The 17,376-nt window shown below is 47.6% G+C and overlaps 1 protein-coding gene across 2 annotated transcripts in view; it reads left to right on the top strand.

Moving 5' to 3' along the window:
- The window catches only part of ANKS6 (ankyrin repeat and sterile alpha motif domain containing 6), a 162,620-nt gene that overhangs the window by 108,486 nt on the left and 36,758 nt on the right, over positions 1-17,376 (top strand). For both annotated transcript variants that reach the window (XM_075314916.1, XM_075314917.1), the window contains exon 7: positions 8,084-8,294. In XM_075314916.1, the coding sequence (XP_075171031.1) occupies positions 8,084-8,294 (211 nt within the window). The remainder of the gene's footprint in view (positions 1-8,083; positions 8,295-17,376) is intronic.

Genomic DNA, 17,376 nt, shown 5'->3' with positions numbered 1-17,376 from the left:
ACTTCTACTCCTCTCTACAGACTGAACACTACTTCCTCTCTCAGATCAGACTTAAGGGGATGCTCCCTGGAATCCCAGGTTCAGAGCTCCCCCTGCTGGCCGGAGGGAGAACTGCGTTGGGTGTTAAACTTGCTGGCCAATGGATCTCCCAATTACCTCCAGGCTCAGCATTAACCCTTTGAGAGGGCAATGCTGTTGTGGCGACCAGGTCCTGGGGCGCCACACTCCCCCTTAGTTAAATTCAGTACTCCCGGACTGTGGAAACAAACATAACATGTTACAACATTTCATCCCATTATGGAAGGCGCATTACTTAAACGTTACAAACTTAAACACTACTATAAGAGTCCAGTGTGGCTCCCTGCCGGGTGTCCATTACACTGCTCCATGGGGGACTCGCCGCGATCAAACCCCCAACGTAGGCTCTGGGCGTGCGTCAGAGCATTGATGACCCCACTCTATGCACGCCGGACGGGTTTTTCTTCAGGGGTGTTGAGCACACTGGTGCTAACTATGAACAATTTAGGTGTTGGCCACCCATAGTCCAGTGGCCCAATTGTCCATTTACTTAATCACCTAAGACAAAAAGCATTTTATACACAACATGACAGACATTTCACATAACTATTTACATTCTGTTAGGTATTTTACTTTCTATGTTCTATACCTTGGAGGGGGCTGTCCCCGAGTGCTACGTTGGGACCGGCGTAGCTCTGGGGTTTGTCCCTGACTGCTTGGAGTGTCTGCCCCCCCCGTGTTATTGGTAGGCCTAACCCTGACAGGGATGCGCGTTGGTTGCCTACGGGATCTCAGATTCGCCAAGGGTACGGCAGGTTCGCCACTGGCAGGGTGTTGAACCTCCGGTTCCACTGCTGGCGTGTCATCTTGTGTTGGAGCGGACGGTTCTTTAGGCGGATCTGGAACCTCTTCTGTTTCTGGCTCGACCAACTGCGGGAACGTCAAGACTGGTACCACTATGGCATTGTTTATTCGGGTCCAAGTTTTGGGGAATTTTCCAAGGATTGTTTGGATCATCTCTTCCTCTTTTTCTTGACTTTGGGGACTTTCTTGTACTTCTTCTACTTCTTTTTGGGTTCTGCACCGTTCAGGGCATGCTTTCAGGCGGTCCCGAGAAACTGCTTGATAGGTCTTGCCTTCATCCTTGCTTATGAGGCATACCTTACTATTGTCAAAGTTGGAGGGGATAATGGTGTAGGGCTCGTTCTCCCACTGATCATCCAATTTATGCGTCCTCCGCTTCTTCTTGAGGACTTGTTCTCCAGGTGCTAAGGGAGTTGCTGGGGCTGTTTGATTGTAATGCTGCTCTTGTCTCGTTCTTGCTTGAGACAGGCTCCTCTCTACGCATTCTTGGACCTTACGGTACCGCTGCTGCCGCTCTGTATCCCAATCCTCTATTTCCTGAACCGCCTCAGGTGACACAGTCCCCATCTCAAAGTCTACAGGTAACTTGCCAGGTCTGGCTCGCATCAGGTAAGCAGGGCTGCAGTTGGTCGAATTTACCGGGATATGGTTGTACAAGTCTACCAGATCTGGTAACTTTTCTGGCCATTGGTTTCTTTCTTCCAAAAGTAGAGTCTTGAGCATATCAATAACCACATGGTTCATCTTCTCGCACAATCCATTGGTTTGGGGGTGGTACGGTGTGGTTCTGATTTTCTGACAACCGTACATGTTACAGAACTCTTGGAACACTTCTGCCTCGAATGCAGGACCTTGATCAGTCAGTACCCTTTCAGGGTAACTGTGAGGTCGACAAAAGTAGGCCTGAAACGCTCTCGCTGCTGTTCTGGCTGTCTGGTCCTTCACGGGCACTACTACCAGGAAACGAGAGTAATGGTCCACAATGGTGAAGGGCGTACACATAGCCTGACCGGCTTGGTGTTAACCTCACGTGGTCCAGGGCCACCAACTCCAGGGGCTGCTTCGTGACAATTGGCTGTAGGGGAGACCTCTGGCTGGCATCATCTTTCCGCCTCAGGTTACACGGACCACAGTCTCTGCACCACTTCTCGACTGTCTTTCTCATGTGCACCCAGTAGAACCGATCACGGAGTAGGGTCTCCAACTTCTTCCACCCGAAGTGTCCTGCATTATCATGATAAGCTGCTAGGACCATTGGAGCATCCCTCTGCGGGACCACTATCTGCCAGACAAGTTCATTCGTTCGCCAGTTGACATATCTCTTGCAGAGCTTGCCTTGGTAGGTGAACAGTCGTCCCCTCTCCTTCCACAACTGCTGGGCTTCTTCTGGAGCATCTGGGCCAAGATGAGTCTCAGCTTGTGCTAGCTTTTCTTTGACCAATCGCACGGCCGGGTCACCGTTCTGTGTCTCTTTCCAATTATGGTGGAGTAATGGGTTGACCGAGACCTCGTGCTGGCTCGAGCGCTTCACTCCTACAGCATGCTCACACTGGGAAACACCTTGGTGATGGAAAGCCGGTAACTATCTCTTCGAGTTCATCCAGGTCTTCTCCAGATTCGGGTAAGTGAGGCATTCTGGACAGCGCATCAGCATTGTTATTCTTCTTGCCAGCCCGATACTTGATGGTAAAGTCAAAGTTAGACAGCCGGGCCATCCATCGCTGTTCCAACGCACCTAACTTGGCTGTTGCCAGGTGTGTCAACGGATTGTTGTCCGTGAAGATGGTGAACTTGGCCGACGCCAGATAGTGCTTGAAGCGTTCAGTCACTGCCCAAACAATAGCGAGGAACTCCAGCTTGAAGGAACTGTAGTTTTCTGGATTCCTTTCTGTGGGCCGAAGCTTCCTACTGGCGTACGCTATCACCCTCTCTCTGCCTCCCTGCACCTGGGACAGAACTGCCCCCAGTCCCACGTTGCTGGCATCTGTATACAGTACAAACGGCTGGCTGTAGTCAGGGTAGGCCAGAATTTCTTCTCCCGTGAGAGCCCCTTTCAGCCGGGCAAAGGATGTTTCTAGTTGGCTGCTCCATTCAAATGGAGGGCTCTGCTTCTTAGCCTGCTTTGGCTGGCCCACCAGGAGATCTTGAAGGGGTGCTGCTATCTTGGTGAAACCATCAATGAACCTTCGGTAGTAGCCCACCAGCCCAAGGAACTGCCGCACCTCCTTCACCGTGGTGGGTCTTGGCCAGTCCTTGATTACGGTGACTTTCTCCGGATCAGGTGCCACACCTTCTGCGCTGACCACATGACCCAGGTACTGTACCTTTGGCTTCAAGAGGTGACATTTGGACGGCTTTATCTTCAGGCCATATTTCGACAAGGACTCAAACACTTCTGCTAAGTGCCTCAGGTGGTCTTCATAAGTCTTGGAGTAGACTATGACGTCATCCAGGTACAACAGCACGGTTTCAAAGTTGTGGTGGCCCAAGCAGCACTCCATCAACCTTTGGAATGTCCCTGGGGCGTTGCAGAGCCCGAATGGCATACAGTTGAACTCACAGAGGCCCATTGGTGTCGTGAATGCAGTCTTCTCCCTGTCCGCCTCTGCCACGGGAACCTGCCAATACCCACTGGTGAGATCCAAGGTGGAGAAATAGTTAGCTGACTTTAAGGCTGTTAGTGACTCCTCTATTCTGGGCAGTGGATAAGCATCTTTATGTGTAATGCAGTTAATTTGCCTGTAATCTACACACATTCTCATTGTACCATCTTTCTTCTTTACGAGCACTAGTGGAGCTGCCCAGGGGCTACAACTATCTCTGATAACCCCAGCCTCCTTCCATTTCTCGTAACATTTCTTTGGCACGCTGATACTGTGCGGGGGGTACAGGGCGGTATCTCTCTTTAGTGGGATGATGATCACCCGTGGGGATTTGATGTTTAACCCCTTTCACCTGCCCAAAATCTAGGGGGTGTTTGCTGAAGACCCGCTCGTACTCCTGTACCACCCGGTAAACCCCATGCTTTTGGTGTGAGGGGGTGGAGTCGATGCCCACATGCAATTTTTGGCACCAGTCTTCCAGCTGCCCCTTGGAGCCATTGTCTTCCGCCTGGTCGGACGGGATCAAGGGTTCCACTGCTTTGATGGTATTGTTGCTGACAGTGTACAGTTTTGCTACAGTGGCGTACCGGGGCAATTTGGCTTCCTCCTCCCCACAATTCAGGACACGGACGGGCACTCTCCCCTTGCGGACGTCTGCTACCCCTCTGGCTATCAGGACTCCAGGCCTAATGTCTGAATACACCGGTTCTACCAAGGCATGGTAGTTCTGACCCTTGAGGCCTATTGCTGCCCGACACCATATCAACATTTCACTTCTTGGGGGTATTGCAATGGGGAAGGGGTCACTTACCCTCACACTGCCAATTTCTCCTCCGGCCAGCTCTACCTGCTGCCTCCTCATCAGGGCTCGGATCTCCCTCTGTAGGGCATGCTGCTGCCCGGAGCTGGCGGTTTCAGACGCCTGTTGCAACAAAATTATCACTTCGGCAATACAATTTTCTATCACATTTGTACTAATGGTTAGCAGTGGGTCAGATTCTTTGCGATCAATATCTACAATTATCATCCCCTGACATGGCAATTCTACCCGCCCCACTTTAATGGTTACTTCCTTGTACCCAATTTGAGGTAAGGGCTGACCATTACTGGCCACAATTGTTAAATCATCATCTGGGCCATGGTCAATGTCTGAATCAGCCCAATATCTTTTGTACAGTTTATAGGGGATGGTTGTTACCTGGGACCCCGTATCCAGGAGGGCATTCAAAGGGATCCCATCCAGCACAATAGGGAGGACCGGTCGTCCTCCCACATACTTGCTGCGGCTGGGGGTTGAGCCGGGCTTCCTTACACCTGGGGGTCGGCTCCTGGCCCCAGGCTCGGCCCATTTAAAGGACAGTGTCGTGCAATGTGGCCCGCCTGGCTGCAGCGGCGGCAGATCGGTTGTCCCGTTGAATCATACCGGTCTGTGTCTCTGCCTCGGGTCGGCGGAATCCTCCTCTGTCGCATCCATGGGACATCATCTGGGCTGGAGGCCAACTCGATTCTTGCAGGTGATGGGGTCACTTGTAGAGACTGCACGGTCTTGGCAAGGGCAGCTACAGTCTTGGTCAGCTCCCGGACCTGATGTCTGAGCTCTGCAGTGGGATCCTTTGCCAGGGACTGCGCCTCGGCCCCTGCAGCAGCTGGTGTTGCAGGCACCACCCCGGGGTACGTGATAGCAAGAGGCCAGAGGGATACTGGGTCATTCGGTGTAGATTCTCTCAGTACCCGGATGGCCTGGTCCTTAAACTTTGCAAAGTCCAGAGCAGGGTTCTGCAGGACCATGATACGCAGCTGGGTCCTGTGGGCATCGGACAGGAGCCCTTCTATGAACTGCTCAGTTAGGAGTTTGTGTTCTTCACGTACACTCTCTGGGTCCACCTGTTTAACTGCTTTCAGGGCCTCCTGCAAGTTTAAGGCATAGTCCCTTATGCTGTCTGTGGCTCGTTGTTTGCACCCAAAGAATCTCATCTTTATTTCTGCTGCGGTGCGGGTGTCAAAAGTACTCTTTAGCTTGGCCAGTATCTGGGTTGCTGTCCCTTTATCTGTATCAGGCCAGGACTTCACTTCACGCTGGGCCGCGCCGGCTAGCTGCCCCATTAATATGCCCATCTTCTGGCTCTCAGTCAGAGGATACACCCGGAACAAGCTGTGTAGACTTTCTCTGAAGTCGCTCAAGGTATGGGACTCCCCGGAGTACTGCGGCAGCCACTCCGCTCCCGGGATGTACGGCATCGTGATCGGCATTACCGGCGCTACAGCGGGGGCTGGGGCGACGGCGACGGGGATTGCGTCGGCTGGTGCTGCGGCATCTCGGGCTATGGCAGCCACCTGCCCTCCCTCCGAGTCGGACATCTTCCTCCCCCTTAGTGAACCTTACCAGGCTCTGTTCACTTTTCAAATTCCCTTCCGGGTCGCGCGGGGTTAACAGCGCTCTGCTCGGATGGCGCGCTCCCTTCGCGCTCTTTGTCAGGCACGCCCCCCTTCTTCCTGCGCTCAGTGGGGCTAATGGCGGCGGCAGTTTTCAAACAGTAACACAGTCTTTTAGGCACAGTTTTTGCAGGCGCACAGTACCCGGTGGGACCGGGCACGAAATCCTGTTCGTGACGCCAAAATTGACTCGCCCACCACAGGGCTATGGGACACCCGGTGCCGGGCCGGATTAGTCCAGTGGTGGTCAGTGGTGGCTGGGCCCGGCTCCGTGGCCCTGGTGGGTGTCAGTAGAATATGTGGCTTGCTTATTAATGGTTGTGTTCGTGACGCCACCTGTGGTCTGCGGCTATTAAGCCGCCGCTGCTGTGTGAGGCCTCCGGGGTGATGTTATGGCAGCAATGGTGGTACTGCTCCCCACAGGTGGAGCGGAGCCCCGGGGATACTGTTAATGCTCGTGGAAGTCTATGAGGTTGTGTGGCTAACACGGTGCAGGGCCGACAAGCGATGAAAGAACCAGGCATAAGCAACAGTCTCTTTACCTTTTCCTCTTTACTTTGGAAACAGTCCAGTCCTGGGAGACCGTTACAGGTGGTGATGGGGATCTGGTCGGCCTGGAAGTACTTGGGGTGATCTCTCTGGCCAGCTGAGTATGAGGCCTACTCCTGTACTTTGCTTTGTTACGATAGGACCCTGCTTCTCTGAATCCAGCAATGGCCCTCTGTGCTGCTGGGACTGTTGGTGCGTCCCTTTCCCTCTGTAGCAGGCTGCGCAGGCTCTCTCTGGTGCTTCTCTGCTGGAACCCACTACGGCCTTGATGCTGCAGCTGTACTTTTGGGATGTTTTTGGGCCAGGTGCTTGCAGCTCTCCTGCCCTTCGGATTCGGCTACCAGGGAGTATTTTAAGCCCTGGTGGCCACTGACTCCGATGTCCGAGTCTCTCCGCTGCCTCTCAGCTACTCCTGCTTCTCTGGGCCAAGCTACTCTAGCTCTAAGCCCCAGATTCACAGGACAGCTCACTCTGCGTCTGTTCACTTCTACTCCTCTCTACGTACTGAACACTACTTCCTCTCTCAGATCAGACTTAAGGGGATGCTCCCTGGAATCCCAGGTTCAGAGCTCCCCCTGCTGGCCGGAGGGAGAACTGCGTTGGGTGTTAAACTTGCTGGCCAATGGATCTCCCAATTACCTCCAGGCTCCGCATTAACCCTTTGGGAGGGCAATGCTGTTGTGGCGACCAGGTCCTGGGGCGCCACATATTCATAGACCAAAGCATAAATGAAAGGCCGCCAGTGAAGATCTGCAACATGCTAACACAAGCTCACTAGCGTAGGCGCATGGCTTGCCACTCCATGGAGCACTTAGGGTGGAGTGGGAACGCTGGCGCAGCAGGAGATCGCCAGCCCCACTGTGCAGGATCTGAAATGGTCTCGCCGCTGGCGGTGAAATGAAGATTTCTATTGGTCTGGTGACCTGCCAGTCAATACGAGCGGGCAGGTGTTAATATTGTGAGAACAACACATAATGTTTATCGGGCTGTATTTACACCTGACGGTTCACTTTAATATTGTAGTCTGCCTCTTTAGATACCTTTATGGCGGCTCTTCATAACTTTCAGGTTAATGTCACTTTCAGAAGGCTCCTCTCATTAATGATTGACAGCAGAAATCCCCCTTCTTATAGATGAGAAGAATTCCTCTAGATAATGGTTATTGAAAACCTCAGCAGAATGAACCTGGCACACACTGCAGAGCTGGCCTTGTATAGCAGATATACAGTATATACACATATATACATATATTTTCTATGATATTGTCAGCCATCACATTAAACCCTATTGTGTTCTCGAGCTCTGAGGGTGTCCTGTGGTCTCTTGCTCCAAGCTGCCTGTGGGTGCATTACGGAGTGCACTTTTGTAGGTTGGTTCATTTCTACTGATTCAATAAAAGTTACCTTTTACATATCCTTCCTCAGTGATCTACCTTTATTTCAGTGGTTACCGGTCAATGTTCATGTATTTTTGCAGGATACAGTGATTTATAGGTTGGGTTGCGATTGTAGGGAAAGCTATGCTTAAGTCACTTGGATCCTTTTGCTGCTTCTCTTATTGTGTAATTTAGTATATTAGGTGACTTTTTGGTTGTAATATGTATTTCTTTTGTTCAGTCATGGTGGAATAGGATGTCTAATCGTTTCCGTAAGCTGAAGCTGACCCAGACACTGAGACATGGCTTCTCCTCCAACCGCCTTGTGCCTTTGACTGAAAACGCTAGTGCGTCTCTTGACTCAATGATGAGAACTCCTTCCCAGACGGATATAAGTAATCCACGAAGACCAGAATCTGCTACAGCCTGGACAACTTCATCCAAAGACAGTGGTGAGGAAACGCATACACCTTTCAGTACTGATGCCCAATGATGTCAGCACAGTTATAAACAATTATTACAACCCTTAGATGCCAAGGCATCACTGCTTTTGCAACTTTTTTTCATTATGCTGTATTCATCTTTTTTTATGTCACTTTTATGTGTGTCTGTTCTGTTTTTAGGCAGCTGTTTTACACAGATAAACTTGTTTCCCCTGGAGGATATGATTCTTGTGACATTTAGTCACAAAAAGGTTAAAAAGGTTTTCCCGTTTACAAAGTTAATTTTAATCAATAGATCTGGGAGTATTAATAATTTCCACAACTGGATGTGTTAGAAAAAAAAAAAAATCCCTGTGCTGAGATAATCTTATAAATGTGCCCCTGCTATGCCCCTGCTATGTACTGTGTAATAGATGTGTCTGACTGTATAGGGACATGAAGAAAAAACAAAAAGCCAGCACCAAATGTGCACTACAGCACTAAACATTCCAAACTGTACTTATTATAACAAATTTTTGAGATTTTTGGCAAAAAATTGCAATTTCTTGAGCTGCTTCGCCACGTCACGGCAAATCTCATTTGAAGCAGTCCTACACTAAAATATTTTTATAAAATGTGCCATACGGCCTCACATATGAATAGTAGAACTGCTCTTAGCAGCACTCACCTGGTCTATTTCAATCCCGTACCCATGACTGAGTCATGGCTGTGGGCGGGACAGGTCCAAGCAAATGCTGCATGAAGTAAATAGCCTGTGGACAAAGCCTGATGACTTAATGTGAACAGTCACCAACCGCCAAAATCCAGACAGATGGAATACATCCCAAATTGGGGTGCATAGCAAGGTGGAGGTCAACCACCGACCAATTCAATGAAGAAAAAACAAAAAGCCAGCACCAAATGTGCACTACAGCACTAAACATTCCAAACTGTACTTATTATAAAAAAATTTTTGAGATTTTTGGCAAAAAATTGCAATTTCTTGAGCTGCTTCGCCACGTCACGGCAAATCTCATTTGAAGCAGTCCTACACTAAAATATTTTTATAAAATGTGCCATACGGCCTCACATATGAATAGTAGAACTGCTCTTAGCGGTGGCCTGGACCTCATGTAGAGAGGAAGCAGCGTGGGTGATCTCCTGCCTGGATCCTGAATTATCCTGCACACCGGCCTTGCTGACAGGCACTACCGACCCTGGAGGGCTGCAACACAACTTATAACACCCAGGGAAGCGAGCACAGCCAGGATATGCCGACCCGCAGTAGCAATAAAAGGGACAGAGACGCGCAGGAGCGTGCCTCTGAAGAATCCAATATGGCGCCGCCGGCATCCACACCATCCCGAGCTGGAGCAGTGGGAGTAGCAAGCAGGTTGGAGCGGTTTGCCAGAGTGGCCCCTGGCACAGAGCCTACCTGCAACGAGGCACCCGATGGCAGCGCTGAACGGGCCCTGGAGCAGGGAGAAAACATACCCGACAGTGAGACTGTGAGTACCCTGGGCCCTGCATGTTCAGCAGCACAAGGTATGCAGACACACAGGCCTGTGCTGGCAGAGGGAGGAGGGGGAGATGTGGAGCAAACAACACCTGTTTTCACTGAGGCCATACTGAGAGACATTCTGGCAGCAATTAACTCTTGCAATACCACATTGGCCACTCTAAGCAGCCAGATGGGAACTGTCACCTCAGATATGGCCTGTATTAAACGTGAGCTGCAAGGGGTGACTGTCAGAATGGGGGAGTTGGAGGAAAGAGTGAGTACAACAGAGGATAAATTGCCCCCAATGTCACGAGAGCTGGGAAAGGCCACGCAAAATATCTCCACACTGCTAAACAAGGTGGATGATTTAGAAAATCGCTCCCGCAGAAGTAATTTGCGACTGGTGGGGGTCCCAGAGAGGATGGAGGGCAATGACCCACTGAATTTCTTTGAAAAATGGCTTAAAGACACCATGGGAAAAGACATACTGTCCCCTTTCTTCACCATTGAAAGGGCGCACAGGGTCCCTGCGCGTGCCCCACAGCCGGGAGCACCCCCACGTCCTATTCTGATTAAACTACTGCACTATAAAGATAGGGACACTATCCTGCGCAGAGCCAGAGATATCAAAGAACTTGCAATTGATGGGAGGAAGATATCAATATTTCCTGATTTCTCCATGGAAGTGCAACGTAAAAGAGTGCAATTTATTGAGATAAAAAAACGACTGCGCAACCTGCAAGTGCCGTACTCCATGATGTACCCTGCTAAGCTGCGGATTGCTGCGAACGGAGAGACTCATTTTTTTGATACGGCTGGGGCGGCATTGTCTTGGCTGGATATCAATGAGAGATCCCTGAGGAGGAAGAATACCTGAGATTTCCCTTTCTGCCGCCAGGCGTTGTTTTTGTTTGGGACGCTATGCTGGTGAGCTCATTACAGTTAAATTCATCTAGGATCCATGTTGGGAGACGGCCGGTTCATTGTGGACACCCGCTGCACTAGCGAGTTGTGGACCCCCTCCCTGCATGGACTTGGGGCGTGTTTTTAGCCCTGATTCTCTCTATTTGGGAGAAATGTGTAAGATACACTTGATTTTGAGGGCAGGGGCACTGCGCACTGGTGTGCGGAGCCCTATCTCTCTCCTTGTTTTTCTTGTTTATTGTTGTATGATGCAATCTGTTTGGGAAGTGTGGTGTGCCTCAGTCGTGTCGCTCAACCTAATGTTTTTGAGAATCGGTGGAGAACGCCTCTCTCCTCCAGGTATGAAGTATCCGTCCGGATCATATCTTAGTCTACGCTTATGGCGACATCTTTAAATATTGTAGCGTGGAATGTTAGAGGGCTCGGAGATGCGAACAAAAGATGTGCTATATTTACTCACCTACAGAAACTTTTACCGGCTATTTTATGTCTCTCCGAGACCCACATGGTCAGGGATAATGTTCATTGGCTGAGGAAGGGATGGATCGCGCATGAATATCATTCCACATACTCGACCCATGCACGGGGTGTGAGTGTGTTGGTGCACAAATCCATCCCGTTCTCATGTACCAAATCAGTGATTGACCCGGGGGGCAGATTTGTATGTTTGCTTTGCACGCTGTATGGTATACAATTTATTCTGGTTGCGATATATATCCCTCCACCATATTCAGTCGAACCGGTAAAAAGGATATTGTCTATTTTAGATTCCCTTCCATCTGTGCCGACGCTTTTGATAGGGGATTTTAATAATTACTTACATCCCTATCTAGATAAATTACACTCGGGAAACATATCGGAGAACGCCGCCCCGACTTCATTTGCTAGAATGCTAACGGAGCTGGGTTTTGTAGATCTTTGGCGTGCCCAACACCCCACAACCAAACAATTCTCCTGTTACTCTAGCTCCCACCACACCATGTCACGGATAGACCTGGCTATTGGAAACGCACTTATGGCCTCATATACACAAAAGGTGGCCTACCTACCTAGAAGCGTATCTGATCACTCACCATTACATGTTACGCTTGCATGGGGAAACCCCGTCACTCTGCCCAGGCCTATCTGGAAACTTAATCCCTTCTGGATCCAGCTTATTGGGGGATCTTTACATGATAACATTCTAGAATACTTCCATGTTAATGAGTGCTCTGCACCGCCACACATAGTTTGGGACTCTATGAAAGCTGTGGTAAGGGGCATATATATTAGAGAAATATGCATACGCAAAAATCAAACCAAATGTTACACCCAGAGTCTGATTCAGGAGGTATCTGATGCGGAGGCTGCGGTGGTGCTCAACCCAACAGTAGAAACTAAAAACACTCTAGAGAAGGCACAGATGTCACTCAAAGAAAATCTCATGTCGGTGGCAGAAAATAAACGCTATTTCCTTAAACAAAATTATTTTATGGCAGGGGAGGGCGTGGGGCACCTACTGGCCACAGTCATTAGAGCACAGGAAGGATCTTCTTATATAAATAGGTTAAAGACGGAATCAGGTGACTTTGTAACAGAAAGCGAGGATATAATAAGAGAAATAAAGAGCTATTATATGCGGCTATACACATCAGACTGTGACCTCACGGAGACTGAGATTGAGCAGTATTTGGATGCTCTCTCTCTTCCTTCACTGAGTGATGTAAACAGGGAATTGCTGGACCGGGACATCTCATTGGAAGAACTGGAGGAAGCGCTCGGCCAGACACAAAATGAAAAAGCTCCGGGAACGGATGGCCTGCCTGGAGAGTTTTATAAAGCATATGCACCCTTACTGCTACCCAAACTACTTAAGGTATTTGAAGAGGCTGAAAGGCAGAGGGTCCTCCCGCCCTCTATGAGGGAAGCCTTAATAGTCTTAATATTAAAACCTGGAAAAGATCCAGAGATCCCGGATTCGTATCGCCCAATCTCTCTCCTACAAACAGACATTAAATTGCTGGCCAAGGTGCTCGCCAATAGGATGTCCCGAGTCATCTCATCTATAGTGCAGAGTGATCAGACGGGCTTCATTCCATGCAGAGCCACATCTATGAATCTCAGGAAATTATATTTGGGAATTCAACATAGTTCTGAGGTACCGGGGGAAAGGGCAATTTTGTCATTAGACGCCGCTAAGGCGTTCGATAGCCTTGAATGGGAATATATGTGGGCTGTACTTCGGAAAATGGGCTTTGGACATAGATTCATAAATTGGGTAAAACTGCTATATGACTCACCGGTGGCAAAGGTTAGGGTTAATGGCAGGGTCTCCGAGTCTTTTCCTCTTGGAAGAGGTACTAGACAGGGGTGCCCGCTTTCACCCTTGCTATTCGCAACTGCAGTGGAGCCGTTGGCATTGGCAATACGGAAATCCAGGGAGGTAGAGGGATTTCGGTGTGGAGCCGTGGAACAAAAGATATCATTATACGCAGACGATCTACTCTTATATTTAGACAGGGTACGTTCCTCGATTTTGCCGGCAATGAATATCATTCGGGAATTTGGACAGAGGTCTGGTCTACTAATCAACTGGTCCAAGTCGGCTTTAATGCCGTTGGACCCCCTTCCGGGGGACTTTTCGGACTTACAGATTCCAGTTCCTGTGGTCCGGGAGTTTAAATATCTGGGAGTAATTGTCAGCCCAATCCCGAAGGATTTCCAGGCCCTAAATCTGGAACCCCTGTTACAGCGATTCAGAGCAAAAGTGCATACCTGGTGCCGTTTGCCGCTATCAAATGTCGGCAGATCCAATTTAATTAAAATGGTAATGATGCCACAATTACTATACCTTATACATAATTCTCCAGTGTGGATATGTAGGGAATTTTTTGTAAAAATTAATACAATATTCCGGGAACTTATTTGGAAGAAAAAGCAAGCTAGGATTCGACTGGAAGTGCTACAGCGGGGAAAGGAGGAGGGAGGACTGGCGGTACCAAACCCATATATATACTATATAGCCTCCCAGATGCAACATCTGAGGGGTTGGGGCAAAGAAGGAGGGTATGATACCAGTGGTGATATAGTGAGAGAGGGATCAGTATGGAAGTACCCAGGTTGCCGGTTGGATGTGGGACAAAGACAGATAAATGGGGCACGATATCCCACACTGGCTATGATATTCCGGGTGTGGGACAGGGGTAAGTCTCTTTTGGGGATAAGCGGACCTACAGAGCTCTGGCCACTGTGGCAGAACCCCGACTTGCCAGAAATTAAAAAATTAGTAGGGTTCAGAGGATGGGAGGATAAAGGGATCCATTTAGTGTCACAAGTACTACAAAACAATACTCTTAAAAGCTTTGAACAATTGAGAACGGAGTTTCACCTTCCGCATGTCTTCTTTTATCAGTATTTGCAGCTGAGACACGCACTGGAAAGACAGGGGAGGACAAACCCGGTCACAGTGACACATAATCAAACATTACATAGGCTGCTTACATCTGAGTCCTCTAAGGGTCTTATTTCGGAACTATATAAAAAATTACTACCTGCCCATCTGGAAACACATCCATTGCTTGTTAAAAGCAAATGGGAACGAGACGTCGGTCCCCTGACGGAAGGCCAGTGGTCTGATATATTGGAACAAGTTCCTAAACTGGCGGTATCGGAGTGCCAAAAGCTGTCTCAAATATATCTCATCCACAGGGTATATAAAACTCCCAGTCTACTATTTAAGATGGGACTCAGACCAAACACACAGTGTGTTAGGTGTGGACAGGATGATGCCCATTTGATGCATGTTATGTGGGAGTGTGGACACATTGGTGATTTCTGGAACCAAACCCTGGGACTTATAGGTCAAATATATCATATCACAATACAACCGTCGCCCCGCCTGTGCCTGTTGAGCCTATGGGAAGGAGAAGTGGATCCGGATTCTCCAACAGCCCTGGGAATAGCACGTATCTTGTACCAAGCAAGAAAGCTACTTGCATATCACTGGTTAGACCCTCTACCACCAACATTACCAGAGCTCAAAAACAAATTAAATAACGTCATAAGATTGGAAAGGGGAGTTTATTTAAAAAGAAAAACATTGAAAAAGTTTTACAACATTTGGCGGCCATGGATGGAGTTGCCGGGCCTCCCCTCTAGTGCACTGGTTCGGGATGCAATGCTGGACCGGTTACTGTTGTGCCTGTAGTGATGGCGTGTGTGAGGAAGGGAATTAAAACTAGTCTTTTCTGTGGCGAAGTGGACTTTGAATGAAGAGGTGAGAGAGGACTGGAATGGTTTCATGGATGACTGCACGGAGAGGGAGGAGCAGGAGAGTATAGCAATATGATGTGGAGCGACACGGCTGATGGAGGAGGTGTTCCTGTTAGTCTGAGGCATTATTGCATAATTTAAGTTTTGTTTATTTGTAGAGCCACGAGGTTTGTAGGCTCAAGTTATATAATATAATTATGATTTGAGAACTCTATTATTATATTTACATATATGCAGAGAAAGAACCTGATTTATAAATCATATGTGTTTATCTGTTTATTGTTATCAGTTATATGAAAAGTGAAATACTCTCTGTATTGATCCCTAATGATTTAATAAAAAAAGATCTGATTTAAAAAAAAGAACTGCTCTTAGCAGCACTCACCTGGTCTATTTCAATCCCGTACCCATGACTGAGTCATGGCTGTGGGCGGGACAGGTCCAAGCAAATGCTGCATGAAGTAAATAGCCTGTGGACAAAGCCTGATGACTTAATGTGAACAGTCACCAACCGCCAAAATCCAGACAGATGGAATACATCCCAAATTGGGGTGCATAGCAAGGTGGAGGTCAACCACCGACCAATTCAATGAAGAAAAAACAAAAAGCCAGCACCAAATGTGCACTACAGCACTAAACATTCCAAACTGTACTTATTATAAAAAAATTTTTGAGATTTTTGGCAAAAAATTGCAATTTCTTGAGCTGCTTCGCCACGTCACGGCAAATCTCATTTGAAGCAGTCCTACACTAAAATATTTTTATAAAATGTGCCATACGGCCTCACATATGAATAGTAGAACTGCTCTTAGCAGCACTCACCTGGTCTATTTCAATCCCGTACCCATGACTGAGTCATGGCTGTGGGCGGGACAGGTCCAAGCAAATGCTGCATGAAGTAAATAGCCTGTGGACAAAGCCTGATGACTTAATGTGAACAGTCACCAACCGCCAAAATCCAGACAGATGGAATACATCCCAAATTGGGGTGCATAGCAAGGTGGAGGTCAACCACCGACCAATTCAATGAAGAAAAAACAAAAAGCCAGCACCAAATGTGCACTACAGCACTAAACATTCCAAACTGTACTTATTATAAAAAATTTTTTGAGATTTTTGGCAAAAAATTGCAATTTCTTGAGCTGCTTCGCCACGTCACGGCAAATCTCATTTGAAGCAGTCCTACACTAAAATATTTTTATAAAATGTGCCATACGGCCTCACATATGAATAGTAGAACTGCTCTTAGCAGCACTCACCTGGTCTATTTCAATCCCGTACCCATGACTGAGTCATGGCTGTGGGCGGGACAGGTCCAAGCAAATGCTGCATGAAGTAAATAGCCTGTGGACAAAGCCTGATGACTTAATGTGAACAGTCACCAACCGCCAAAATCCAGACAGATGGAATACATCCCAAATTGGGGTGCATAGCAAGGTGGAGGTCAACCACCGACCAATTCAATGAAGAAAAAACAAAAAGCCAGCACCAAATGTGCACTACAGCACTAAACATTCCAAACTGTACTTATTATAAAAAAAATTTTGAGATTTTTGGCAAAAAATTGCAATTTCTTGAGCTGCTTATTATTATTAATAATTTCCACAACTGGATGTGTTAGAAAAAAAAAAAAAAATCCCTGTGCTGAGATAATCTTATAAATGTGCCCCTGCTCTGTACTGTGTAATAGATGTGTCTGACTGTATAGGGACATGGTCTGATCATACCACATCTCCTGGGCTGGTGAGGAAAAAAGTATAGAGACATTACGGCACAGGATAGAAAATAATTCTTTCTATGAGGTAAAACATTTTTTAAAAACAGGCAGGGAAATGTTTTACCTCACAAAAAGAATCAGCTGCGATCCCATGCCTCTGTACTCTTTGCATCCTTCACTACTCAGGAGATGTGATATGATCAGATTATGTCCCTGTACGGTCAGACACAGCCATTACACAGTACACAGCAGAGCACATTTCTAAGATTATCTCAGCACAGGATCATTTAACATAAAAACGTCAAATTGTGGAAATTATTATTATTCCAAGATCTATTGATTAAAATCAATTATAAAATTAATTTTGTTTGTGGGAGAAAAATCTCATCTTTTTTTTTTATTTAACATTCATGAAGCACATGCACTATTTTGAAAAATTTGGTGCAAAACATATGGTAACAACTACCACAAGACAAAAAAGAAAAATTTATACAAAAAACCCCAATCTGTAAAAGATGTGACATGGCCTTAATTTTCACAATCTAATCAAGTTGAATCCTCAACAGTCTTAGGTTCCTGAAATTCAGAAATACACCTAAGAGAGCATACTTGTGCCTGTAACCTATTAGTCTTGGGTGCTCCTCTCTTGGTTTTTGGGGTGTCAAGACGTCCCTGAGTGCATAGATTATGGACTATTTCAAACCTTTACATTAATAAAG

The sequence above is a fragment of the Anomaloglossus baeobatrachus genome, chromosome 6 (genome assembly GCF_048569485.1).
Source record: "Anomaloglossus baeobatrachus isolate aAnoBae1 chromosome 6, aAnoBae1.hap1, whole genome shotgun sequence".
Lineage (NCBI taxonomy): Eukaryota > Metazoa > Chordata > Amphibia > Anura > Aromobatidae > Anomaloglossus > Anomaloglossus baeobatrachus.
Note: the sequence above shows the minus strand (reverse complement) of the source record. Positions and strands in the feature narration are given on the sequence as shown.